The 27633-nt window shown below is 41.6% G+C and overlaps 2 protein-coding genes across 2 annotated transcripts; both read left to right on the top strand.

Annotated features, from left to right (window-relative positions):
• The first annotated feature begins 1902 nt into the window (after positions 1 to 1902).
• LOC124550812 lies at positions 1903 to 26647 on the top strand. Its single transcript, XM_047125539.1, has 4 exons — positions 1903 to 2049; positions 7380 to 7517; positions 16676 to 16796; positions 26166 to 26647. Exons 1-4 carry the CDS (start codon positions 1903 to 1905, stop codon positions 26645 to 26647), a joined length of 888 nt encoding a protein of 295 aa, XP_046981495.1.
• Positions 26648 to 27633, top strand: LOC124551365. Its single transcript, XM_047126399.1, has 2 exons — positions 26648 to 26991; positions 27085 to 27633. Exons 1-2 carry the CDS (start codon positions 26872 to 26874, stop codon positions 27442 to 27444), a joined length of 480 nt encoding a protein of 159 aa, XP_046982355.1. The 5' UTR covers positions 26648 to 26871; the 3' UTR covers positions 27445 to 27633.

The following is a 27633-nucleotide window of genomic DNA, read 5'->3' as shown; positions in this document are numbered from 1 at the left end:
ATGGCCGACTTCCTTCTCCATCCATCACAAATACGATGGGACTGACAATGTCGCTGTTTGGCACCCTTCCCCAAATCAACCAACCAACAGCGACTTTTACCTGTTAATAAATTCAGTATGTGCATACGCCAGTATGTGCATACGCTACTACCGCTGATTCTCAGATATACATCTTTGACTGGCAGGTCATTCCACATCAAAGGGACCAATATTAAAAAGTGTCCCCACTCGACTATCTTCAAATCTAATGAAATTTTGTGTGAAGGTTCTACAAGGTCTTTGATGGTTATATACCAAATTTCAGACCAGTATCTTCAGTTGTTGAATTCGTAGGGGATTTTAAAGAGAAACTACTCACCTCTGCATCATGTACAAAGGTGCAAATGAGCCAACTTTTCTAGGCTTTTTTAAAAGTTCTAGCAAACATTTGGTCATATTCTTAGGGGATTTTAAAGAGAGGCTACTCACCTCTGCATCATGTATGAAGGTGCAAATGTGCCAACTTTTCTAGGCTTTTTTAAAAAGTTCTAGCAAACATTTGGTCATTTGCTTTAATATACATAGACAACTTTTTATGCTGAATCACACCATGGCAAAAATTAGGATTTTAGCCATATCTAAATGTAGATACAAGCCTCTAAAGTGACTAAAAAATTCATTGCGCTATTCTGAGAGCAATGGTTTGCTCGACCACTGCTACTTTTCGTATCAGCCAATCATGTCAAAACTTCAGATGGCTATTCCCACCTACGATGTCTATATACCATCCAAATTTAATTAGTACTGGATGCCTAGATGAAAAGATATGCATCTGCAAAGTTGGCCAAAATTTTTTGCTTGAAAATATTATGGTATTTTTGGGGGGCAATGTCTTCTTCAATCCTTTATTTCTTGCAACAGTTGGATAGAGCATCCTTCAAGCTTTCAAAGCTATATTGTTTAATTCCTGTTTTTTGCATATTGATGAGTAAGAATACCTATCAACAGTGAGAAAATGAATTACTGATAAATACAAAAATTAATACAATTTGAAGTTGTAAATCAAAAGATGCGTAATTGTAGTGTCTTTTAAAGTATAAGATTCTCCTATGGTTTCGAGAAAGTAACTATGCTAATAAGTGTTTTTTACATTATTTTACAGTCTAGAATATAAATATAATAAAACCTCAGAAAGTGCCCTGAGGATTACAAAATCTAGAAGATCGTAATGGGATGCTGTGTTGCTTTAGAAGGTTTTAATCCTACAATGCATTGTCACTCGGTTTCCATTGGTATTTTAAAGCAGCAATAGTTGTTTAAGGCTCTGTCCTAACAGCATTGATATACATTGTTGATCACCACCTTCAATTGCTGCTTTCATTATTGGCAATTTTCACAGTGTCAGTCTTTTGTGCTGTACAGTCTTAGTGTTGAGTATTGAGTTTCTGAATAATCATTAATAGTTGTTGTAGCTGAAGGGAAGCACTAAAACAATATGTTTTGATAGCCTAATTTGTATATTTTATATAAAAACAACGCTGAATATTGTCTGAAGTCATCACCAATCTATCATGGCAAGAGGGAACTACAATCACTTAAGGAAATGTCACCAATTGACAAGGAGCTTCTTCACTGTGGGTCTGGGCTTGGTGTTAATGTAGATGCCCAAATTTGTTCATACCAGAATGCCTTGTTGACAACAAAATTTCAATTCCTGCAGAATTTCTGCAACCCATTTGGTAAAGTAAATCATATAACCAAGAAGGCTTGAACACCAGTAAACACTGCAGTGTCTGATAGGTTGAAGTTACTGACCAATGAAATTTTTAAACTTGGTCAGAAAATTTGTACCAAATGTAGACATGAAATACCCTAAAAGAATCATCCTGCCAGGATAAGCAAGAATCACCATCCACTGAAGACATGGGTGTTGTTGATGCTTGCGTTACTGCTAACACTTCATTATCATCACTTGGAGAAGCACTACTGAAGTTTCAACAGATCAGCAAAAGCAATACAATTGGACACACTAAGTGCAAATGTCTGAATGCCCAAGGCGGCATTACTAAGGTAATTGCCACAGCTGCTGCTGTGAGCCAAGTAGTTATTGCTCAGATACAAATGGAAGAGTGCCATAAATGTTAAGGTATGGACATCTTAATTGCTCAACTTAAGATTAACTTCAGACTTCAAGCAGCAGCAGTAAAGTTCAAATTTTGACCCTGGCCCAAATAACTGCAGTACTGAAAGAATGGCAAAAGAATTTGCTGTTTCAACTGAGATGGTGAAGAAGCTTAGGAAACTAAAGATGGCATTTTGGCAACACCTGTAAATCTAAATGGGAAAAAGCTCACTTTCTTTGAAGATGATGAGTTTTCTTGTCTATGTTCTGGCAAAATAGATTGTGTTGCAGTAAGAATAAATGGGGAAAGATTCACAATGAGAAACGCCTGCTCCTTTGTAACCTTAAGGAAATGTTCATTGCTTATTGTAAGCAATATGGAAATAAACTAAGCTTCTCAAAATTTTGTGAGCTCAGGCTGAAAGGTAGTACAGCTGGTTATTCTGCATCACATTCAGAAAGCGTATGTGCAATCCATCAAAATTTCAAATTAATGTTGGCCTCAGCCATTGTAAGGAACGCCTAGGAAAAATGCGACTAGATGCTTTTCTGGAAGACTCTTTTAAAGACCATGACCCTGAAGAAACAACGGAATACAAGCAGTGGGTCCGGCTGGCAAAGACACATTGGAGACTTGTCAGAGAACTGTTGAAGATTTCATGGAAGCATTGATTTTTGAAAATTACTGGTTTAAGAAGCCATCTCTTTGTGTCAGACACCAAAGTTTACATCTTAAGCAGCTAAAAAGAAATCTTGCAGAAAATGAATTAATTATATTGATAGATTTTGTTGAGAATTATTCATTTGTCGTTCAGGATACTGCACAAGGATAGTCAGGCCACATTTCATCCATCTGTTGTCTATTTCAATGGCAAAGAATGTCAGAGTATTAGCATTTGTATGGTCAGCGACTATTGTGTCATGATACCATTCCTGTCTGTGCCTTTCAAATAAAGTTGATAGCATATTTAAAGACAGACTGAATAGATTAAGAACATTTATTAATTTACTGATGATTCAGCTGCTAAGTATAAGAATTTCAAAAATTTCATCAATTTATACCTGCACAAAAAGGATTTTCTCATCACTGCCAAACAGAATTTTTTGGAACAAGCCACGGTAAATTGCCTTGTGACGGCACTGGGGGAACAGCAAAAGGACTTGCAGGCTGTGCTAGTCTGCAGAGGGCCTTAGATAACCAAATATCGACTCCATATGATTTATTCAAATTGTGTGATGATAGTATTCGAGGTGTAAAGCTTTTTTGTGAACCAAAAGAAGAAATTGAAAAAATCCACCCAAATCAAAAACAAGGTTTACCATGGGATATACAGTATCTGGAACAAGAGAAAATCAAGTAATTGTAATCAGCCCAGAATAAGCAGAGTTTCCAATAATGCTACCATATCCACAGTTAATGCCTTTGAAGAAGATGAAGAAATTCCAGCAGTCTCAATTCAAAGTTTGCAACCAGGCCAGTATGTTACTTGTACGTATGGCAATTTTTGGTGGATTGGAAACACATGAAGTTTCACATGAAGAACAAGATGTCCTCATGGCGTTATGCACCCACATGGTCATGCCTGTTCCTTCAACTAATTGACTGCTACAGACACCTGCTATATTCCTGAGCAACATATCTTCATGACTTTGGAAGCCCAATCAACATCATCACCAGGGAGACAATACAGTTATCCACAATCTGTCATTGACCAAATTGTAGAAGTGCTTAACCTAAAATAGAACTGACTCTTTTGTCTTTTTGTTCTGCAAATTTGCTGTGTTTTGACTATACTTGTTTTTATGTCGTGGGTTAAACTAATGTTTGAAATCTTCAACTTTTGTAGTCCTGTCTTCCTCAGTTGCGTGTAATATTACGGTATATTGATAATTTTTACAGTTCAAAACATTACTACTTAATGGGAAATACCAAACACCAGAACTGTTTATAACCTATAGGCACAATGACAAAAATGTAAATTAAATAGCCAACATATGTACATATTCCAGGCCACTGATGATGCCTTGCAGAAAATAAAGGCAAAATGCGTATGGCACTAAAATTGTGTTTTATCCAGTTGCTGTCAGATGGTCCATAAGTAAAAATTATCAATATACCATAATGTTTGAAACTTATACACTTGAATAAAAATAATTAATTATGGGACTTCATGAGCAAAATATTTGACTTTTCATTTTTCTTGAACTGCTAAGATAATAACTTTTGAAATGTATTCTTACTTGTCAAACTGAAAGATCCAGAAATTAAACAATATTTCTTTCAAAGTGTCAAGCATTCTTTTTCCAGCTGTAGCATGAAAAAGAGAATTGAAGAAAACGCAGTTGAAATATTGTCCCCCAAAAATACCCTAAAATTAGTAATTACAAAATATTGCCCAACTTTGCAGATGCATATATTTTCATCTGGGCATCCAATGTTGATTAAATCTCGTCGATATATAGACATCATAGATATGAATAACCCTCTGAAGTTTTCGTGTGATTCGTTCATATGAAAAGTACCAGTGGTTGGTGAAACCATGGCTCTCAGAAAGAACAACGAATTTTTTAGCCACTTTAGAGGCTTGTATCTACATTTAGGTAAGACTAAATCCCTAATTTTTGTCATGGTGTGATTCAGCATGGAAAGTTGTCTATGTATGTTAAAGCAAATGACCAAATGTTTGCTTGAACTTTTAAAAAAGCCTAGCAAACTTGACACATTTGCACCTTCATATATGATGCAGAGGTGAGCAGGCTCTCTTTAAAATCGCCCGAAGAATTCGACCACTGAAGATGCTGAACTGAAATTTGGTATGTAGCCACTAAAGACCATATAGAACTTCCTCACCAAAATTCATTAGATTTGGAGATGGTTGAGTGGGGACCCCCGGTTCTCTTGACATGGAATGACCCTGGTGTAAGAGAAATACATTTAGGGAGTTGCAACTGAAGAAAGACCCAAAAGACTGCCAACCTTCCCCGTCAGGTGCCTCAGGAATCCCATGTGCTTGTCCTCTTCAACCTGGAGAAGTGACGGCCGCTTATGGACTGGGTGGTGCAGATCTTCCGGGCTGCAGTTGCAAAATTTGATTCTTAATTCCTACTGTTGCGAATACCCATAGTCTACTGTAACCTCAGATATTTGCCATTGAAAATGTTTTATCTGTTGCCATCTCATGGCTCATTTTTGAATAAACAAACTTGAATTAATTTACTTTAAACAGGATTAAACTGTTATAACGAAAAACTCATTGCACTGAAGAACAAATAATAATCGGAATCCGGTCACTCTCTCTCAGTAGGCCAGTGAAAGATAAAAAAAGCTCCTTCCCTCTTAACTAACGATCAGTGTGCTGTCATTCTTGGGTTATGCTGGTTCTGAAAGTAGGTCCTGCTACTGTCATTCCAAAACTTACTCATCTGATTGACATTCTTAATCCTGTTAAGTTATATTTTGGACTTAAAGTACAAATATTGGTTCTCCTGAACCTTCATGTATCAGATGCATGTCCTCTGCAGTAACTTACCGATGATGATCTACATGACAGAAGCGTGCAAACGTGAAGAGAACAGAATAAAGAAAACTTCTTTTACAGCAACATTAGTTTTTGGGGTGTAGGTTGTGGTGATAGCACAGGTGAAGTCTGGGTTTGGCTGGAAGGTGACAGTTTGGTTGAGAGTTAGTGATGCCTATGATTTTGTAGGTGTGGTGAAATACTGGTCTGTAGGGCAACCTGAAATCTAGGTTTGTTTGAACGGTAACAGTTTGGTTGTGAATTGGTAAAGGAGTGTTTTGGTTAATCCCAAGTGTCCACTTAATAAGCCCATACCTCTCCGACAGATCAGAAAGCTGGCTGAAATGTAGTAGATGATGCAGTCAAACATTGTGTTATACAGTGATATTACTGTTACAAACCATCAGTTTTTAATTTTTTTGTGATTAAATGATGTTCTCTTATTTGGCGTTAGGCTCTTTCTACTTAGCTTTGCTTCATTGAGCCGAGATATCCCCTCTCCCACTTACTATTTTAATGCACTTGTTATTTTGCCGTCTACCTCGAATTGCGCGGTTCAAGACTCAAACCTTTTCCTTGTAGTGTCAGTTTATTTTGCAAAGACTCAGAAGTATTGTGCTTATGTCTGCTTGTCTTCGTTTACAGACTCAATAAATTATTTACTTATAATAATTAGGAATTTTCTTAGAATAATTAATATTAGAAAGCTTTTAAAAAACCGAGTTTTTTTTACTTTGTTTAAATTTTACATAATTTTGTATTGTTTCTTTGTAATTCATCTTTCTCCGCTTAAGATTCATGAATGTATGTGTAGTTGCAAGCTGTACCCCAATTTCTGTTCAGTTAATAGTTTGTTCTTTGTTTTCTTTTTGACCAGACAACTGATTTTTTAAAATAGCTTATTTATGTCATCTGGCATTTCTGTTAGTTGTGCAGTCCATGCTGTAACTCAGCATTGTGGCTCATGGGAGTGAGTATAAATGGGAAACGCCTTTATGGTCTCTCTCATCAGCTACCATGCAGTATGTCAGCACGGAGTGTGTGAGTTGTATTATTTCAGCATCCATTTTTATGAATAATTTAACAGCTGTCATAGACAGTGTGCTGTTAATAAGGTTTTTGGCATTTGCGAATGGCAGCCTTTCTGAATTGCTGAAAATTAGGTTGTGTGAAGATGGGGCAGGCTGAACTGGGCCAGGCGGCAATTGGCAGTGACCAGACTTAACAGCCATTAATTATGTTCAGAACCAATCTTGAGCAGGCTTCTAGAAGCCGTTAATGTACGACAAATAAAGCCTCTACATTCCCTTGGCAGGCTGCAAAATTCGCCCTGGGCATTTCCTTTCACTTGGTTTGCTAGTTCTGTTCCCCTTTGCTCTTCAGTTAAATTATATTGTTTGCAACATTTGTTGTTCTTGAATGAGTCTTTTCTGTGTGTTAAAAGAAATGCACATTTCCAGAATGTTTTTGTGGAAAAGAATTCCCGAGCGATGCTTAGTTTGCCAATAATACGTCTATATCCTGTTGAGCTGTATATCATCTTTTTCTTGGGCTTTTAGGTATTCAGTTTATGATGATACTTTGGGTGTTTTGTGGCATAGTTAAGTTATTATCTTACAAAAAATGACGTTAGGGAACTAGACAACATTTTTATAAAAATGATTTACCTGAAATTGATGTCAGTTGCCTATACTGTAAATTGGGCTATAAGAAGATGTACTTTCTGATAATGCTTAACTGTATACATATTTTACTTGCAGTACCATGATGAATATAAATTGCAACTAAATGACTGCAAAAATAAAATAAAAGAACTGAAGGAGGAGCTTGAAGCAAGACTGAACCAGATACAGGACAATATCTCCATAGCAGCAGATTTATCTCAAATCAATGAAAGGGTAAGCGATATATGGTCATAATTTACACATGTTCCTGCTAACAATTAGTGTATAAAGTAGGTTCCTTTCCTTGCAGCAGTTGCAAATCCAGTAACTGTATCAAAAAACTAATACCATTTGAATATTCTTATATGTGAATAAATTAGTTCCTTTGCTTATAAACACACAAGCTCATTTGGTGGTAGGATTTTAGGTTCAGAAACATCTTGTGTTCATAACCCTATCCCTTGTTTGGTATTAATTCACATTCTAAATATGGTTACTGAATTACTCTTTAGTGGTAAAATTAAGCCACAAAGAATTCGGATAAACTAGTGTAGGACAAGTTTCCCATCCTAGACCAATCGAAGGTAATGCTTTGCTGCTAATGACCTAAACACCACACCCAAGTTGAACACTAGTCTCCTTGAAATAGAGCTATATACACTAAATAAATACCCTTCAGTGATATAGTTAAGAGATGAGTAAACTTCTTCTGTTGCAGGCACTAAGTTTTTTTTAAACTGTTCAGTTTTACTTGTACAACATTCCTTTTTTAAATTCATAAATGTCTTTAATGAATAATCCATTCCAATTCCTTGTTTAAATTAAAATTCATAAATGTTTCTAATGAATGCACCATTACAACAAGTACATACTTTAGAAGCTCGAAATAACGCAGTTGTTGGAGGACATGCTTCCGTGTTATCATACCGATGGAATATTGAGAGTGAACTGTGAAATGACAAACTATGCATGGAATATTAGGAAGAACACACAATGCAATGTTATATATGGTATACTATAGTGTATTTACATTTAAAGAACATTAGAAGTAAAACATTTCATAAATTTATCAAATAGGGTACAGAAATTAGACAAACTTTGCTCAAACATCAATGAAACAATAATGCAAGTCTCAATACGGTTTATAACATATACTATCACCTACTGTATGATAATTTACAGCACTACCTGCAAGCTACAATACATCATTATTCTTCTGCTTTAAAGAAGTCAGTTAACTTTCTTTGGCAGGTCATTTCACAAAGTTTCAAACTAGCTTCATGCTTTCACTGTCAAGTGCAGCTATGGGTTAACACCTAATGGCACTGATGCCTTCTCTGATTGCATTCTTTGCACAAATTTGCAAAACATATTCAGTGTTATATGCAGTTATTAGGGGACCAGAACAGATGTAGCAGAGATATTCCTTCAGTGCACTCCATGCTGCACAGTGGCAACATTTGGGAGGCAAAATAATTTGTAGTAACAGCAACTGCATTTAGTGTCACTAATTGAAGGGAAATGACCCACCTCTAGAAGACTGTGGTTTCTGCCACTTTTGCATATAAGGGGGAAAACATTGTAACTCTCCACAATTGATAGTTAACTTCTGTAGACAAAAGTGGTGGTAAGGGTCAAACCTCAATACCCTTGAAGTAACATGTATAAGGCACACAAACAAGAATTTTCTGTACAGATGATAGAGCAAAGGCAAGCTGCTTAGTGACCCGTTTTCCACCTTGGATGACAGCAAAATGAACATGGTACAGTTTGTTCTTGGTGCTCTTTATATTCCCCCCACCCAACAGCTCCTCATTTCTCCAACAGTTGGAGTCTGTGTTTCTTCCATCTGTAATGAATAATCAATTGACCTCATGAAGCTGTACCATCATTTTTATTTATAAATATTTCTGGTAAACTAATTAAAAGTAGCATTTTGAATGCTTGAGAAGTTATTTCACCTCATGGTTTTAAAAAGAAAGATACATTTTCTCACTTTATTAATTAATGGGGTGTGACTGCACCTGGTTATAAGCTTTGTACAAATCTAGACTTATAATAATGCCATGCATTTCAGTTTAATCATGCAATTAGATTTATTCAGGACATTATAAAAAGAAATTCTGTGCAACTTATCGTGTCTTATGTATATGTGTTGGTGCCTGTTCTTTTGGACATGTCTGAAAGAAAAAGACACCATGCATGCATATAATTAATTCACCTCAATGGGCAATTAATCCACAACCTTCAGTGTGGATTGACAACAATGGTAGACATCTGATGGAAATTTAGAATTAGTGAGCATAGAGGACATGGAACAAGACTGATATCACTCCGTCCCTTCCTTTCCATTTCCTTTCTCTCCCCTCGACTTTCAGCTTGTATAATTATTGCATCTTGTTACATAGGAAACGCTGGATAGTTTTTGTGCCCTAACAAACAAAAATATCAAACAAGTTTGATTAGGAATCTGGCATATGGTCAGAAACAGAAAGAACAAATGAATTTCATACAGTGGATCATCATAAAATGTAAAATTGCGAGCTGTGATTCCAGCATAGGAAATTGTACTATACCAATCTAATTTACAAAGAGTGTGTAAGGAAAGATAAAGCACTGACATTATGAATGATCCTTTTCAACATCCCTCTCCCTCCCTCTAGCCAGATCTATAAAAAGGGATGTGGCTCTTGTGGGATGCATGCATTTTGTGATCAGTCATAATTTGTTGTAGGTTGTGACCACAACTGCTGAGGTGTGTGCTGGTGCATTGTCATGATGGAAAAGGACTTTTTCGCGGTCCAATCGTTGGCGTTTTTCTTGCAGCTCAGTTTTCAAACGGCCAAATAACTATGAATAATATGCATCTGTAATAGTTTTACCCTTTTACAGATAGTCGATGAGGATTATCCCTAGCAAATCCGAAAAGACAGTTGCCATAACCTTCTTTAAAGTGCATAAACAGGTTATTAAATTATTGTAGCACTTAGGTAAGAACACACAATATATTCTATATAATGTTATTCGAGCGGGGGGAAGCCATCAGCTTCTGTCAAACAGTAGTAAGTCACATAATTAGCTTTTTTTGTTTGTTGTCATAGTTTAATTATTAAGTTAGAAATGGTAGGATGGATAGGGTGTGTGTTGGACACAAGAGGAGCTGTCTGCAGCACATGATCAGCTGAAGGTGCTTTTAACTATGGTTTGCTGTCTTCAGGCTGCTGCATTCAGGTGTAGTGGTGATGGAGAGGAGAAACTGGTGCATTGCTTGGAAAAGCTCAGGTATCATTTGTTTCACCATAGGCTCTGCTGTTGAGGTACCTTCTAGTGTATCTGATGTGGTGGGTCTGCCCTGACCATAGGGTGAGTGGCGGTCGGTAATATATTTGCATCACTTGAAGCAAAGGGTCAATGTTGAGACAGGACATTAAGGGGGGGGGGTGGATTGCACATGGTAAAGTGAGCATTCGTGATCAAGGAAAGATGCAAGCAGAACACAGATTAAAGCGTGGCTGGAAGGAGGGTTGGGGCATGGAGTTGTACAAAATAAGGGCAGAAGAGAGGAATATTTTTGTCTGATTGTGCAACTACACTCCAGAAAACACCCTCTATATGTTTTGATGGCTATCAATATCAACACTAATAGGTAAATTGGGATATCATCTTATGATTGGTATTGGCAGTCATTAGGTGTAGTATGAAGGTCTTTGTGATACTATTCTGCCCTGTGATTTTGGAATCAGCTGAAGGCATTTTTCCTTCTACACTCTATAAACAATGTTTTATATCCTCATGATTATTATTGAATTGTTATGTGTGTTTGCATATTCAGCAAAGCATGATATTGTTTATAATGTTTGCAGTATTAGGTATTTAATATACAGGGCTATTACAAATGATTGAAGCGATTTCATAAATTCACTGTAGCTCCATTCATTGACATATGGTCACGACACACTACAGATACGTAGAAAAACTCATAAAGTTTTGTTCGGCTGAAGCCGCCCTTCAGGTTTCTGCCGCCAGAGCGCTCGTGAGCGCAGTGAGACAAAATGGCGAGAGGAGCCGAGAAAGCGTATGTCGTGCTTGAAATGCACTCACATCAGTCGGTCATAACAGTGCAACGACACTTCAGGACGAAGTTCAACAAAGATCCACCAACTGCTAACTCCATTCGGCGATGGTATGCGCAGTTTAAAGCTTCTGGATGCCTCTGAAAGGGGAAATCAATGGGTCGGCCTGCAGTGAGCGAAGAAACGGTTGAACGCGTGCGGGCAAGTTTCACGCGTAGCCCGCGGAAGTCGACGAATAAAGCAAGCAGGGAGCTAAACGTACCACAGCTGACGGTTTGGAAAATCTTACGGAAGAGGCTAAAGCAGAAGCCTTACCGTTTACAATTGCTACAAGCCCTGACACCCGATGACAAAGTCAAACGCTTTGAATTTTCGGCGCGGTTGCAACAGCTCATGGAAGAGAATGCATTCAGTGCGAAACTTGTTTTCAGTGATGAAGCAACATTTTTTCTTAATGGTGAAGTGAACAGACACAGTGTGCGAATCTGGGCGGTAGAGAATCCTCACGCATTCGTGCAGCAAATTCACAATTCACCAAAAGTTAACGTGTTTTGTGCAATCTCACGGTTTAAAGTTTACGGGCCCTTTTTCTTCTGCGAAGAAAACGTTACAGGACACGTGTATCTGGACATGCTGGAAAATTGGCTCATGCTACAACTGGAGACCGACAGCGCCGACTTCATCTTTCAACAGGATGGTGCTCCACCGCACTTCCATCATGATGTTCGGCATTTCTTAAACAGGAGATTGGAAAACCGATAAATCGGTCGTGGTGGAGATCATGATCAGCAATTCATGTCATGGCCTCCACGCTCTGCCGACTTAAGCCCATGCGATTTCTTTCTGTGGGGTTATGTGAAAGATTCAGTGTTTAAACCTCCTCTACCAAGAAACGTACCAGAACTGCGAGCTCGCATCAATGATGCTTTCGAACTCATTGATGGGGACATGCTGCGCCGAGTGTGGGAGGAACTTGATTATCGGCTTGATGTCTGCCGAATCACTAAAGGGGCACATATCGAACATTTGTGAATGCCTAAAAAAACTTTTTGAATTTTTGTATGTGTGTGCAAAGCATTGTGAAAATATCTCAAATAATAAAGTTATTGTAGAGCTGTGAAATCGCTTCAATCATTTGTGATAACCCTGTACGTATTGGCTATCTACACAAATTCCCAGTTGAAAGTGAGTTTGCAATTTATTCAGACAGAACACTGCTGTATAAATTGGGATCATGCCTTATGACATGTAGTCTATAGTCTTGTCATAATGCTGTGACATAATCTCTTCTGGTTTTGTATTTATTATGACACCAACACCCCCCCCCCCTTGCCACCACCATTTAGTCATTTTTTATCTTACTTATACTCTTGACCATACCTCCTCACCTTCCCATTACTCTTGCACAATCCAACCCCCCTCCATCCAAACAAACATTCTGTATATGAAATTTGGTCAGATATGTTGAAGAAATCATCAGCCAAGCCATGAGGATGAAGACCCAGCATGACTCCCATTCTATGATGCAATGGGTAAGTTAGAGTGTAAACAGGCAAGGAATCAGAGGAGTCTTTTTGCCACCAAGGAAAATTAAAGAAAGGTTGTGACCTGACAAACATACTCTCAGGCTCAGTGTACCAGGGATTTATAACATTCCTTGTCAGTATGGTATCAGTTATGCAGGACAGCCTATACAAACTACTCTAGTTGCTGTGTTGATCATCATCACCTCAAGCATGAAAAAATGAAAATCAGCAGTTTCCGAGAACTGTTTAATGAGTAACTACAAGATAGCCTTTAAGCAGATGAGGATCTGGCCCATATTTCTAGCTGTTGGGTCTCTGTAATTACGGAAGCAGCTGAAATTAGACTGTATGATCACAACAATACACACACCGGCTATGTAATTATCAGTTTATTTATTTGCTGTTTTCTAATTCAAGAACAAACCACATGTTGCACATGAGGCAGTATATATTTCAAATTAATTAGTATAATTAAGCAATGGATGGAAGCATGCACTTTGGAAAGAAAAATTACAGAGAAAAGCTTCACATAGTCCACCATCTATTACAAGTGATGGCACTGCAAGCTATGCTGGACAGCTTGCAAAAATATGACCTATGGATGCAGATGGTGTTGCTTTAGCATATGCTTTCTCCATGATGTAATTTAGCCAACTGCATTGTGTCTGCTGGGCACAAATGTGAACCTCATTAATTTTATGACAGTCAGCCTTGGCCCCTGATAATGGCGATGGAGGCAGTAATCACAAGCATGGGATTCTATTCAGATTTGATGTGGAATCTTATGAGAGAACTTTTTATCTTGTGAGTAAGATTATTATGTAAAAGTGATAGTTTGACATCTTGCAGAAGCCTTCTCATTGTCCTTGAGTTTTACACTCTGATGTCAATACATTAACCACCTAATTTTATTTACTGTTAATAAGAAGTGTGAATTTAGGATTATCTGTGAAATTAATTACTTGCATAGACTGAGTCTCTGCCTAGGATTCAGAGTAGAAATTTACATTCTGGTGCAAAGTCAGAATTTTATCCATGATGGATGGTGCTGATCCCCATGACTGTTCCTTTATTCTACACCCTGTAGTCTAACAGGTTGCTGGCAGGCGTGAGACAGAAAACTGGAAACCCCAGATATTAAATAAATGGAATTACTTTTGAAACAGTGATTTATTGCCATATGCTCCACAGACAGCCGCTGCCAATGGGTCTGAAGATGACCACATAAGTGGTCGAAACCAGTCACCACAAATAAATTCAAATTGTGATCGAGATGATTTAAAGTAAATTATCCAAAATAAACATAAAGTACAAGAGTATCTCATTAGCCTCCTCTTCTATAATTAATCATAATGTTTGGACTCAAGGAAGCATGTACTGGAGAACAGTAATGTTCATATTAAATAGATATTTAACTTTACAGTTATATGAACAGCTGATGGTGCTCTCTAAAAATTATAAAATGGTTTTATAAACTATTAGAGGAAACAACAGTTGAGTAAAAAAAACTATTTCTAGCTTTCTGTAGCTGTAGTTCCTTCCTCTTGGAAGATGAATACATTAGGGAAGATTGGAAATGAGGGTAGTGTCGCTCAGACCGCAAGTTGAGAGAAACCTGCCTGTAGTGAACACTGATGGAATTCATTCTGGAGTACCACTTGAATTTTTGGGATCTCCACCCGGTCAGTTTAAAGAAGAGACCAAGCAGTTCAGAAGTGGGCTTCTAGATTTCTTACTGGTTGGTTAAGACAACATGCAAGTATTATGGAGATGCTTCATGAACTCAAATGAGAAAACCCTGGACAAACATGTTCTTTTCATGGAACACTATTGAGAAAATTTAGAAAAATGTCATACAAGGTACTCATCACCACATACCGCAGACTAGGCCCTATGTTTGTAATACAGAATACAGAAAAGAACTATGAGTGAATGTCTAATATATTAAAACATATAGTATCACTCTGAAACTTTGTGATTTATTTCAAATGTTTTCTTACACATTTCACTGTAACTGATAAACTGTGATTACCAGTGAGCTATATCTACAACAGTCTCACGATTTGGAGATGTGAGTATTGTCTAGACCTATTAATAATTCCGCATTCAGCTTTATTTATCACAATGCCATATGAACATAACCCGGATTCTGAAATCTAGATAAGGTATAGGAAGATGCAGTTCGTGCATAACATTGACATATAGTTCTTTGTTTACTCAACACTGACCAAAATTGAACATAACATATACTTTGCCTAGAACACAATATTGGGACATCCCCACCCCCTGGAAATCTATGGACTTCTCTGTGATGTTGTCTGAGGCCTAGGTTAGTTGAAGGGTGATAATTTTGTTAGTTGTGGAACTCGTAAAGTTTGAACACACAATAATTGTTGTGGTGACAGATGGACATATGGCATTGCCTAATATTTACGTTTGTGTTATATTTGAAGGTACCATATTTATCTTACTTCTTGCAATAAAATCTAAAAGAACAAGGTAAAATCAGAAAACATAGTTAATGAATAAGCATTCAAGGAGGATTTTGATACATATTATGAACAATATCGTACATAAACTGCAGAAAATGCAAGGAATATGTATGTAACTTTTACATATATTTGGTCCGCTTTTCCGCATTTGCTACAGCTTCAACCGGGTTAGTCTGTCACTGCATTCGCGATTATTCACATTCGAACCAGGTTTTTACATTTAATTCCCATAAGCTAAGCTCCGTTGAATAATCTGGACTTATTTGACGTTCCGAAATGACAGCTGTATGCAGATCTACATTTAATGGCTTTTTAAACAACAGGTGAGCGACGTAGATAATGTCAATAGAGCTCATGACAGTTCTCGTCACCAGGCGGCACTGCTACACACGTTCTGTCTTCCTAATGACGTCATGAGCCTCAGCCAATCAGCAGACCCAATTCCATGGCGTCCCCTAGAACGAGGCATTATACATAGCTATTTAAACCGGCATCAATATCTCATTGGTTGGTGGCAATAGCCAATGAGACACAGCTACCTGTAGGTAGATCTTTGAATGCTTCGTATGATTTTTCCCGGGACCTATCTTGGTGTGTGTGTGTGTGTGTGTGTGTGTCTAAACAAACATATGAAGAGAGACAATTCGCTTCTCGAAAGATAGGAGACAAGTTGGTTGCATCTCAGTTACCATATAAATGCTGTGTGAATCTTAATGTAACACAATTGCAACCAGGAGGCTGGTTTATTGTGAAGCGTGCTATATTGGCGAAAATGTTATGGAGATATCACCAGTGTGATATCGCCAGTCTGAACATTTTTAGTAGCCTCTGTGCATTGCAGATTGAGCAGAAACGTTCAGGTAACACAAAAAGCACATGAACAGGTGCAGGGTAAGGCAATAAAGGAAAGGGTTCAGGAGGTTTAGGTAACAGTCGTGGGAAGTAATGCCAGAACTGGTGTAAAACTATTTGAATGACGATTAACGGGTAACAGTCTCAATTGTGATGTAGGCCCTCTGGATAGATAGTTTACGAATAGTTGGGGGTGTGGCCTTTCCTCTCAATATTTAAAGTAGTTTCATGAAGCACAAATAACTTATTTTTGATATTTAAGTAATGCAGGCCCTACTTTCTCATTGCGGCTTCGCTGTGTTGTTCCACATCCCTGAAGATTATCCTTCATAATTCGCAGTATGAAACATGATGGATGAATAAGTGCATTAATTCTGCATACACGTCCTTTTTCCATTGCAGTACGCTATTGAGATATTAAGCAAAAACCTGTTTTCTTTGCTATTTAGATGACATGTACCGAGTGCAATACATTTAGATGCTCTCGGAGGCAAGAACTGATACACCATCTGGAGTGTGTTCACCAACGGAAAATGGAGTGCAAAGAAATGACATTTAATTCTGTGGAAGGTGAGGAATAGTATAGTGTATCGTTTGTATTTGCCAGATAACTGATGTTGTACATTGTTTGTATATGTTGGCCTTTCCAATGAGTTAATGATATGATGTAATAATTATTAGTGTTCATGTTGAGTATCATTAATGTAAATATATATATAAGAAAGTATTGTAGGGTAATCAATGATTGGCAATATATTTTCAGTGTGTACCTTAAACAACTCTACACTGTCGGATTTAAGTTCCAGCATGCTACATGTTTCTAAATCTTGGTGGCAGTTTTTTTGTGTGAGGTTTTAGGGCGCAAAACATGTAAGGTCAAAAGCGCCCAGTAAAAAACCAGGGAATGCTGGGACAGTGAGGGGAAAAAACCGTACGGGGTCCAATACAAAAGGGAAGAAAAAAAACAAATCTAAGACATCAAGATGTCACGGAAGAGTAATTAAAAGACGTCGACAAGAAATTGGAGTTACCAGGTAGAAATCAAATCTCTTTTGCCATATTACTGCTTTAAAAAAAATTGAAATGTGAGCCACGGCTCGCATGTCATCTGCTAAAATGTCCGGCAAAGTGGGCAGCAGCCTGACCCTGAGACGTAAGTGGCTAAAGTAGGGGCAGAGGATCAGAAAATGTCTGACTGTTAATGGCTGGCCACAGAAAGGACAGCTGGGTGCAGGGTCGCCACTCAACAAGTGGCGGTGACTAAAGTGGCAGTGCCCTATTCACAACCGAGCTAACATTACTTCTTCATGGTGAGACAGGGAGGATGTCGACCAGGCTGTTGGGAGAGGTTTCACTTCCCTATGAAGGGAGCACCAATGGTCACGCCAAAGTGACGTGATACGCTGATAGAGAAAAGTACAAATATCTTGTGAGGGAACAGAGTAAGAGGTGGGCCGACCGAGATGGACTGCGGCCTTGGCTGCAGCATCAGCAGCGTCATTCCCAGGCAAACCAACATGGCCAGGAACCCACATGAACATCACTTGGGCTCCCCCATCCGGGAACAAATGGAGGCAATCCTGGATCCGTCGAATGACGGGGTGGACTGCATCGGGATCATTGTGACTCTGAGGGGCACTGAGGGAGTCAGAGCAGATTATACAGCGAGCTAGCTGGTGTCCATGGACATAGTGAACACCCTGATAGAGGGCAAAAAGCTCTGCTGTAAAAATTGTGCAGTGGTCGAGAAGCCAGTATTGAAACTTGTCAGCCCCAACGACAAAAGCACAGCCAACACAATGGCTGGACTTCGAACCATTAGTGTACGAAAATATGCTATCGGCAAGTTGGGAGTGAAGTTCAAGAAATTTGCAGCGATAGGTCAGCTTGGGAGTCGAATCCTTCAGGAACGAGCTGAGGTCAAAACGAGCATAAACCTGTGTCTGAAGCCAAGGTGGTGAAGGGCTCTCCCCCGTTCGCAAAGTGATAGGAAGTGTGAACTGCAGCTGCTGAAGCAGGTGACGAAAGCAGATGCCGGGAGGCCGCAGAGAAGAAACGTACATCTCGTACTGGCGGTCAAGAATGTCATAAAAAAAAGGGTCAAAGTTTGGGTGCCCTGGCGTGGAAGAAAGCCAACAAGCATACCTACTGAGTAGGATGTCGCGCCATGATGACAGTGGTAGTTCACCGGCTTCTGCATAGAGACTCTCAACAGGGCTAGTACGAAAGGCACCAGTGGTGAGACGGATCCCCAAATGGTGTATTGTATTTAGAAGGCCGTGCAGATGAGTAGACAATGCATCCATAATCCCACTTGGAACATTTTGGCCCAGTCGCAAGGACGGTGGAAGAAATGCCTTGTACCGCCAGAAGTTGATGCAAACGGATTTGGTAGCAGAAAAGCGGAAACCGTTTGTGACACTCCACGAATATAGATGGTCCAGACAACGCTGAAGACAGCGTTGCAGGAGACACGTCCGCTGGGAGCTGCAATAAATAGCAAAGTCGTCCACGAAAAGAGAGCCGGAAATGCCAGCTGGGAGGCAGTCCATAATGGGGTTGGTGGCTATGGCGAAGAGGACAACACTCAGTACGGAGCCCTGAGGTACCCCATTCTCCTGTGAAAAGGCGTGGCATAAGGAGGAACCCACACATACTCGGAAAACTCGGTCCGTTAAAAATTCCCGGATGAAAGTGGGAAGATGACCACGAAGGCCCCATGTGTGCGTAGTACGTAGAATGCCTGTCCGCCAACAGGTATCATAGGCTTTCTCCAAATCAAAGAAAACGGCCACTGTTTGTCGCTTCTGCAGAAAATTATTCATGATGAACGTCGACAGGGTGATCAACTGCAGAGCGGCACTTTCAGAACCCACACTGAGCATTAGTGAGAAAATGGCGTGACTCCAGCCACCACACCAATCGACCATTGACCATGCGTTCCATCACTTTACAAACGCTGCTGGTAAGGGAAATTGTACGATAGCTGGAAGGAAGAGATTTATCTTCACCAGGCGTAGGTAGAGGAACAGTAGCTAGCAGCTTGACGCCAAAGCGTGGGAAATACACCGTCAGTCCAAATATGGTTCTAGGTATCGAGGAGAAAGCGTTTTCCCACAGGAGGAAGATTCTGCAGCATGAGGACGTGGATAGTATCGGGCCCAGGAGCAGAAGACCTGGATGAGGAGAGAGCACGCTCGAGCTCCCTCATAGTAAAAGGAGTATTGTAGCATTCTCGATTCAAAGAGAGAAAAGAGATTGCACGAGCCTCCTCCGCCTGTTTCCGAGGAAGGAAGGTAGGATGGTAGTGGGTGGAGCTTGAAACTTCCGCAAAGTACCGACCCAAAGTATTGGAAACATCGACAGGGGTCGACTATGACGTTTCCTGCCACAGTCAGACCAGAAATCGGGGAGTGGGTGGTAGTCCCGGAAAGCCAGCGCAGGCCACCCCAGACGAGAGAGGACGGAGTAAATCTGTTGAATGAGCTGCTGAAGGAAACGCAGCAGGCTTTCTTGCTTTCCTTAATAGTGTGACGGCACTGCGCACGTAGTTGCTTGTAGCGGATGCAGTTCGTTAACGAAGGATAACGGTGAAAGACACGAAGCGCACGTCGTCGGGCACAAATTGCATTGCTGCACTTCACAGTCCACCGAGGGACCGGGACCCAATGGGGAGAAGTAGTAGTACGAGGGATAGAGGATTCGGCAGCTGGGAGACTAACGTCCATCACGTGCTAGAGCTGATCATCGCAGCTGGGGAACGGCCGGTCGTCAAAGACTGCCAAGGAGGAATATAGCCTCCAGTCAACAAGAGGGAATTTACACTGAGCGGGCCGCTGTGGCGGGGTATGATTGTACAGGCGAGTCACACTAGGGAAGTGGTCACCCGAGTAAGTATCGGAAAGAGCACACCACTCGAGACGTCGAGCGAGCTGGGAAGAGCAGATCGAGAGGTCTAAGTAGGAATAAGTGTGCGTGGAATCAGAGAGAAACGTGGCTTCGCCAGTGTTAAGGCACACGAGATGAAGATGATTAAGATCCGTCAAAAGAGAACCTCCTGGGCAGGTGACAGGCGAGCCCCAAAGAGGGTGATGGGCATTGGTGTCACTGAGGAACAGAAAGCGTGTAGGAAGATGAGCGATAAGCTGCATCAGGTCCGCTCTAGTGACAGTGGAAGACGAAGGGATATAGATGGTGCAGAGGGAAAAGGTAAATTCGCGAAGGAAAACACGGGCAGCAACTGCTTGCTGGTGGGTGTGCAAATCGATAGGACGATGACAAATATCATCTCGTAGAAGCAGCATGACCCCATTATGAGCAGGAATCCCTGCCATAAGGTGAAGGACCATACGTAGCAAAGTAAAATGGGAAAGAGCAAAATGGTCTTGAGGATGTAGCTTGGTTTCTCGGAGACAGACTACAAGCGGAGACTGCGATCACAGGAGCAGCTGGAGGTCCACCCTGTTAGACCAAAGACCACGGATATTCCATTTGTAAAAGGGCCATAAAATTTAGGAACACCGGAGAATGGAGAAGAAACCCTCACCTCGACGGCCGCTTAGGGTAAGCCATCGAGGGAGGACGGCCACTGGAATCCACAGGTGGAGGATCTTCGTCCATCAACTCAGTGGGATCAATGGAGCTTCCCCGTTGTCAGTCAGTTGAAAGTGACCGACGAGTCGAAGAGGGCCAATGAGTCAGAGAGGGGCAAGACTGTTTGCCTTTGGATGATTGTTTTGGCTTTTGGCGATTGGCAGAAGAGCCAGACGGCTGCGAACTTGGGGTACACAAGAAATCTTTCCGGGATATTCCTTTTTGAATTGACGGTTCGCTGGCTGCATTGCAACTGTCTTCGCCAGTGTGGGCGAAGAACAGGTAGCAGAATCTACAGCCTGGGAAGCAGGAGATAGAGTGTCAGCTTGAAGGTGAGGCGACTTTGCCACCATCGAACTGAACTGTAGGTCACAAGTTTGCGTAGCCATGTTTTTTGTGGGTCGGGGAGAGGCTAACATGGTACTGTAGCTTCCAGACGAACGGACAGTCGGTTTCGGCTCGCCAACAGTTTCCGGGCAACAGGAAAAGGTACCTTCTCCTTCACCCTTATCTCCTGAACAGCCCACTCGCCTTGATAGACGGGACAAGAACGAGAAGAAGCTGCATGGTCTCCATGACAATTAATGCAGTGGGGGGAAGGGGGTGGACAGGCGCCTTCGTGTGCATCGCTGCTACAAGTGACACATTTGGCTGCGTTTTTACATGGAGTGCTGGTATGATTGAACTGGTGACATTTATAACACCGCAATGGATTGGGAATAAAAGGGCGCACAGAGATGACTTCACAGCCTGCCTTTATCTTGGTAGGAAGTGTTAACCGATCGAAAGTCAGGAACAATGTGCGGGTGGGCACCAAATCGGCAGCTTCCGTTTTCATAACTCTATGAACAGCAGTAACGTCCTAATCCGATAGATAATTAATTATTTTGCCCTCCGTCAAACCATCCAACAGCAGGATGTAGATAACACTGTGGGACATGTTAAGTGTCCTGTGAGCCTTCACTTTTATAGGATATTCTTGGAGGATTTGGGCCTTGAGAAGTTTCTGGGTCTGGAGAGCACGATCAATTTCCAAAAGCAGAGTACCACTGAGGAGACGAGAGTATTACTTCACAGGGCCGGCGATGCCATCCACGCCTCTCTGTATAAGAAAGGGCTTAACAATAGCAAAAGTCTGGTTTCCTTCTAAACGTGAGACTACTTGAAATCGAGGCGCAACAGGAAGAAACATTGAGGCAGGAGCCTCATTACACTTTCGTTTGTGGGAAACACTCGGAGAAAGAGAAGGAAAGTCAGTCATTGGGAAGAAGTCCCCCATGATTGCCAGTGTCTCTGATGGCGCGCTCATTCCAGCAGGGGCCCTCCAAAGGGGAGCCCTCCGCCTTAGGTGATTGTCCTCACCTTAGGTCACACCTCCCGAACGACAGACAGAGGGACTAATCGCAGAGAAGGAAGGTAACAGCTCAGGCAATCACCCCTCCCTGGGCCTGGCCTGTACCAGGGGGTATGTGCAGGCCCTACATGCCAATCCGGGGCTGGGAATTACCTGTTACCCAGTCTCCTGCTACGCGGCAACGCGTGGATGGCCGTCAGGCAGGGAGGAGAAGAAGAGAGCAGAAGGAAAGGAGGAAAGAAAGAATGGCCTCAAACGCCACAATGGAGGAAAAAGAGATCAGAACCAGGAAAGAGCTGAACAAGGAAAGAAAGGAACAAGGAAAGAGCGGAACAAGGAAAACTGAACAGAGGAAGAGGAAACAGGGAAAGAGCAAAACGAGGAAAGAGCAGGCAGGGAAATGGCAGTACAGGAAAAGAGGAGTGCAGGGAGAGAGCGATACAGGAAAAGAGCAGTGCAGGGAAAGAGGAGTGCAGGGAAACAGCGATACAGGAAAAGAGCAGTGCAGGGAAAGAGGAGTGCAGGGAAAGAGCGATACAGGAAAAGAGCAGTACAGGGAAAGAGGAGTGCAGGGAAAGAACGATACAGAAAAAAGAGCAGTGCAGGGAAAGAGGAGTGTAGGGAAAGAGAGATACATGAAAAGAGCAGTGCAAGGAAAGAGGAGTGTAGGGAAAGAGAGATACATGACAAGAGCAGTGCAAGGAAAGAGGAGTGCAGGGAAAGAGCGATACAGAAAAAGAGCAGTACAGGGAAAGAGGAGTGCAGGGAAAGAACGATACAGAAAAAAGAGCAGTGCAGGGAAAGAGGAGTGCAGGGAAAGAGAGATACATGAAAAGAGCAGTGCAAGGAAAGAGGAGTGCAGGGAAAGAGCGATACAGGAAAAGAGCAGTACAGGGAAAGAGGAGTGCAGGGAAAGAGCGATACAGGAAAAGAGCAGTACAGGGAAAGAGGAGTGCAGGGAAAGAACGATACAGAAAAAAGAGCAGTGCAGGGAAAGAGGAGTGTAGGGAAAGAGAGATACACGAAAAGAGCAGTGCAAGGAAAGAGGAGTGCAGGGAAAGAGCGATACAGGAAAAGAGCAGTACAGGGAAAGAGGAGTGCAGGGAAAGTGCGATACAGGAAAAGAGCAGTACAGGGAAAGAGGAGTGCAGGGAAAGAACGATACAGAAAAAAGAGCAGTGCAGGGAAAGAGGAGTGTAGGGAAAGAGAGATACATGAAAAGAGCAGTGCAAGGAAAGAGGAGTGCAGGGAAAGAGCGATACAGGAAAAGAGCAGTACAGGGAAAGAGGAGTGCAGGGAAAGAGCGATACAGGAAAAGAGCAGTACAGGGAAAGAGGAGTGCAGGGAAAGAACGATACAGAAAAAAGAGCAGTGCAGGGAAAGAGGAGTGTAGGGAAAGAGAGATACACGAAAAGAGTAGTGCAAGGAAAGAGGAGTGCAGGGAAAGAGCGATACAGGAAAAGAGCAGTACAGGGAAAGAGGAGTGCAGGGAAAGAGCGATACAGGAAAAGAGCAGTACAGGGAAAGAGGAGTGCAGGGAAAGAACGATACAGAAAAAAGAGCAGTGCAGGGAAAGAGGAGTGTAGGGAAAGAGAGATACACGAAAAGAGCAGTGCAAGGAAAGAGGAGTGCAGGGAAAGAGCGATACACGAAAAGAGCAGTGCAGGCAAAGAGGAGTGCAGGGAAAGAGCGATACAGAAAAAAGAGCAGTGCAGGGAAAGAGGAGTGTAGGGAAAGAGAGATACACGAAAAGAGCAGTGCAAGGAAAGAGGAGTGCAGGGAAAGAGCGATACAGGAAAAGAGCAGTACAGGGAAAGAGGAGTGCAGGGAAAGAACGATACAGAAAAAAGAGCAGTGCAGGGAAAGAGGAGTGTAGGGAAAGAGAGATACACGAAAAGAGCAGTGCAAGGAAAGAGGAGTGCAGGGAAAGAGCGATACAGGAAAATAGCAGTACAGGGAAAGAGGAGTGCAGGGAAAGAGCGATACAGGAAAAGAGCAGTGCAGGGAAAGAGGAGTGCAGGGAAAGAACGATACAGGAAAAGAGCAGTGCAGGGAAACAGGAGTGCAGGGAAACAGCGATACAGGAAAAGAGCAGTGCAGGGAAAGAGGAGTGCAGGGAAAGAACGATACAGAAAAAAGAGCAGTGCAGGGAAAGAGGAGTGTAGGGAAAGAGAGATACACGAAAAGAGCAGTGCAAGGAAAGAGGAGTGCAGGGAAAGAGCGATACAGAAAAAAGAGCAGTACAGGGAAAGAGGAGTGCAGGGAAAGAGCGATACAGGAAAAGAGCAGTGCAGGGAAAGAGGAGTGCAGGGAAAGAACGATACAGGAAAAGAGCAGTGCAGGGAAAGAGGAGTGCAGTTAAAGAGCGATACAGGAAAAGAGCAGTACAGGGAAAGAGGAGTGCAGGGAAAGAACGATAGAGAAAAAAGAGCAGTGCAGGGAAAGAGGAGTGTAGGGAAAGAGAGATACACGAAAAGAGCAGTGCAAGGAAAGAGGAGTGCAGGGAAAGAGCGATACAGGAAAAGAGCAGTACAGGGAAAGAGGAGTGCAGGGAAAGAGCGATACAGGAAAAGAGCAGTACAGGGAAAGAGGAGTGCAGGGAAAGAACGATACAGAAAAAAGAGCAGTGCAGGGAAAGAGGAGTGTAGGGAAAGAGAGATACACGAAAAGAGCAGTGCAAGGAAAGAGGAGTGCAGGGAAAGAGCGATACAGGAAAAGAGCAGTGCAGGGAAACAGGAGTGCAGGGAAAGAGCGATACAGGAACAGAGCAGTGCAGGGAAAGAGGAGTGCAGGGAAAGAGCGATACAGAAAAAACAGCAGTGCAGGGAAAGAGGAGTGTAGGGAAAGAGAGATACACGAAAAGAGCAGTGCAAGGAAAGAGGAGTGCAGGGAAAGAGCAATACAGGAAAAGAGCAGTACAGGGAAAGTGGAGTGCAGGGAAAGAACGATACAGGAAAAGAGCAGTACAGGGAAAGAGGAGTGCAGGGAGAGAGCGATACAGGAAAAGAGCAGTGCAGGGAAACAGGAGTGCAGGGAAAGAGCGATACAGGAAAAGAGCAGTGCAGGGAAAGAGGTGTGCAGGGAAAGAGCGATACAGGAAAAGAGCAGTACAGGGAAAGAGGAGTGCAGGGAAAGAACGATACAGAAAATAGAGCAGTACAGGGAAAGAGGAGTGTAGGGAAAGAGAGATACACGAAAAGAGCAGTGCAAGGAAAGAGGAGTGCAGGGAAAGAGCGATACACGAAAAGAGCAGTGCAGGCAAAGAGGAGTGCAGGGAAAGAGCGATACAGGAAAAGAGCAGTGCAGGGAAAGAGGAGTGCAGGGAAAGGGCGATACACGAAAAGAGCAGTGCAGGGAAAGAGCTATACAGGAAAAGAGCAGTGTAGGGAAAGAGCGATACAGGGAAGGAACAGTATAGGGAAAGAGCGATAAAGGGAAGGAACAGTATAGGGAGAGAACAGTACAAGAGAAAAGAGTCCTACAAGTAAACCAACGCAAATGAGCTTCAAGAGCCCATGAAGGCACGAGACATCTCCCCTAGAGAGGGGAAAAGGACAGGAGAAGAGGAGACAAGCAGTACGGAAAGAGAAGCGGTGCTGCGAGGGCTGAGGCCCAGTGGTCGCCAAGCATGTGTTCACCATAGAGCGGTGAGCCCCTTGGGGGGGGGGGGGGGTTGGTGGTGGTGACAGGCTGATCTGTAATGTAGCCCTAGGCTTAGATTAGGTTGGAATATTGGCATAAAGCATTCTGACATTGATTGTATGTACATACCACAACCATTTTCAGATTCTGTGACACATGAGTAGGAGAGACTGTCTCCATTACCATTATTTCTCAGGCACCTTGCTTATAATAATTATTAGAGAGCTGCTAATATGTTTTGACCTTACTCAGTGTTATCTTGTGTATTTCAACTAAATTATTTCCTCAGAATAACACATAAATGTTGTACTTAAGTTTGTATTTCTTATGCATTGTAATTTTATTTTCAGAGTTCTTTCTGTGGAAGGAACAGATGGAAACTGAAGAAAAGGTTTCCTTCATAAGACCAAGTGGAAAAAAGAAATGTGATTACTTTGTTTGTCACCGCTCTGTATATGCTGACAAAACAGCTTCAGGCAGAAGGTTAAACGAACCTTCAATCAAAATTGGTGGCACCTGCCCTACCTGTTTGGTAGTCAAAAATTTGTCGTCTAACGTGGTTAATGTCAAGTTGTACATGACACACACAGGACACAGTCTCTCTGTGGGTAGCCTACATCTGACCACAGCTGACAGGGCTATGGTTGCTGAATTAATTGCACAAGGTGTTCCTGATACTACAATTTTGAAGAAAGTGAGAGGGAACATTCAAGTTGGACTCTTCAGAACAGTTCATCTTTTAAGCAAACAAGATATTAGAAATATTAGGAAAGAATACAAGCTGGACTATAGTGCTGCACATCCAGATGGTGCAACCATTGTAGAGCTGTGAGTGAGACAACAAGAGCGCCTAGCGAAAGATTCCCCGGTGATTTATTACAAAGCCCAAAGCACTGGGGATAATGTGAAACAAATTATCAGAAAGTGACTTTATGATAGTCCTTATGACTGAGTACCAGCGGAAAATTGGAAAAAAAGTTCTGTGCAGGAAACGTTTTGATAGACAGCACACATGGCACTAACAGATATATATTTCATCTGACCACACTGCTGACCATGGATGAATTTGGTGCTGGATGCCCAATTGCTTATTGCCTCAGTACACATACTGACACAAGGTCCAAGCAAGTTTTCTTTGAGCAGATTAAAAAATATGCTGGAAGCATCAAAACAAAGGTAAGAAGACAGTTTCATTAGAAAATGTTTGATCCACTGCTTGCTGGAAATAACTATAGCATTGGCATATATGTTTGATTTTTATTTTTGCAGGTATTCATGCCTGATGACTGTGACAACTACTACAGTGCCTGGAGTGTAGTTATGGGCCATAGTGAACATAGGTTATTATGTACCTGGCATGGTGATCGGGCATGGAGACGGAATCTATGTGCAAAAGTAAATGGGAATGCAATGCTGAAGAGTACTGTGTACAAAGCTCTGAAAACTTTGCACTTACAGATAGAGAGAAGTTACCAGAGCCGCTGGATGGCGTGTTATTTCCAGAAAACTGAAAAAGATAAATGCTGGGGGTTATGGAATACGGACAGAAATAAGAAAGAGAAGCAATATTCAATGAAATGCTTTCTCAGACACAAAAATCACAAATATTGCATTCTGAATCTCCACTAAATGATTCAGAATGCATTCTGACCACCACATCAGTGGAATCTTGCTGCTTCACTATATCTGAATCCCGGGAGTCCGTAGTTTGGGGCTCTTTCCTCCATTCAGGCTCCTTTGAGGTTTTCTTTGCACTGATCGTTTCTGGTAGAGATGATGCGATTCGACGTCTTCTTGTTTTGTGTTATAGGCGATATG

Source organism: Schistocerca americana, chromosome 9 (assembly GCF_021461395.2).
Source record: "Schistocerca americana isolate TAMUIC-IGC-003095 chromosome 9, iqSchAmer2.1, whole genome shotgun sequence".
Lineage (NCBI taxonomy): Eukaryota > Metazoa > Arthropoda > Insecta > Orthoptera > Acrididae > Schistocerca > Schistocerca americana.
The sequence above is the reverse complement of the archived record's forward strand: the minus strand, read 5'-3'. Positions and strand labels throughout refer to the sequence as shown.

Coding starts and splice junctions, on each gene's coding strand:
- LOC124550812 (XM_047125539.1), top strand. CDS start 1,903: ATGGGTGTTGTTGATGCTTGCGTTACTGCTAACACTTCATTATCATCA. Junction 7,518..16,675: donor TATCTCAAATCAATGAAAGG/GTAAGCGATATA, acceptor TTTGCTATTTAG/ATGACATGTACCGAGTGCAA. Junction 16,797..26,165: donor GACATTTAATTCTGTGGAAG/GTGAGGAATAGT, acceptor TTTTATTTTCAG/AGTTCTTTCTGTGGAAGGAA.
- LOC124551365 (XM_047126399.1), top strand. CDS start 26,872: ATGGATGAATTTGGTGCTGGATGCCCAATTGCTTATTGCCTCAGTACA. Junction 26,992..27,084: donor CTGGAAGCATCAAAACAAAG/GTAAGAAGACAG, acceptor TTATTTTTGCAG/GTATTCATGCCTGATGACTG.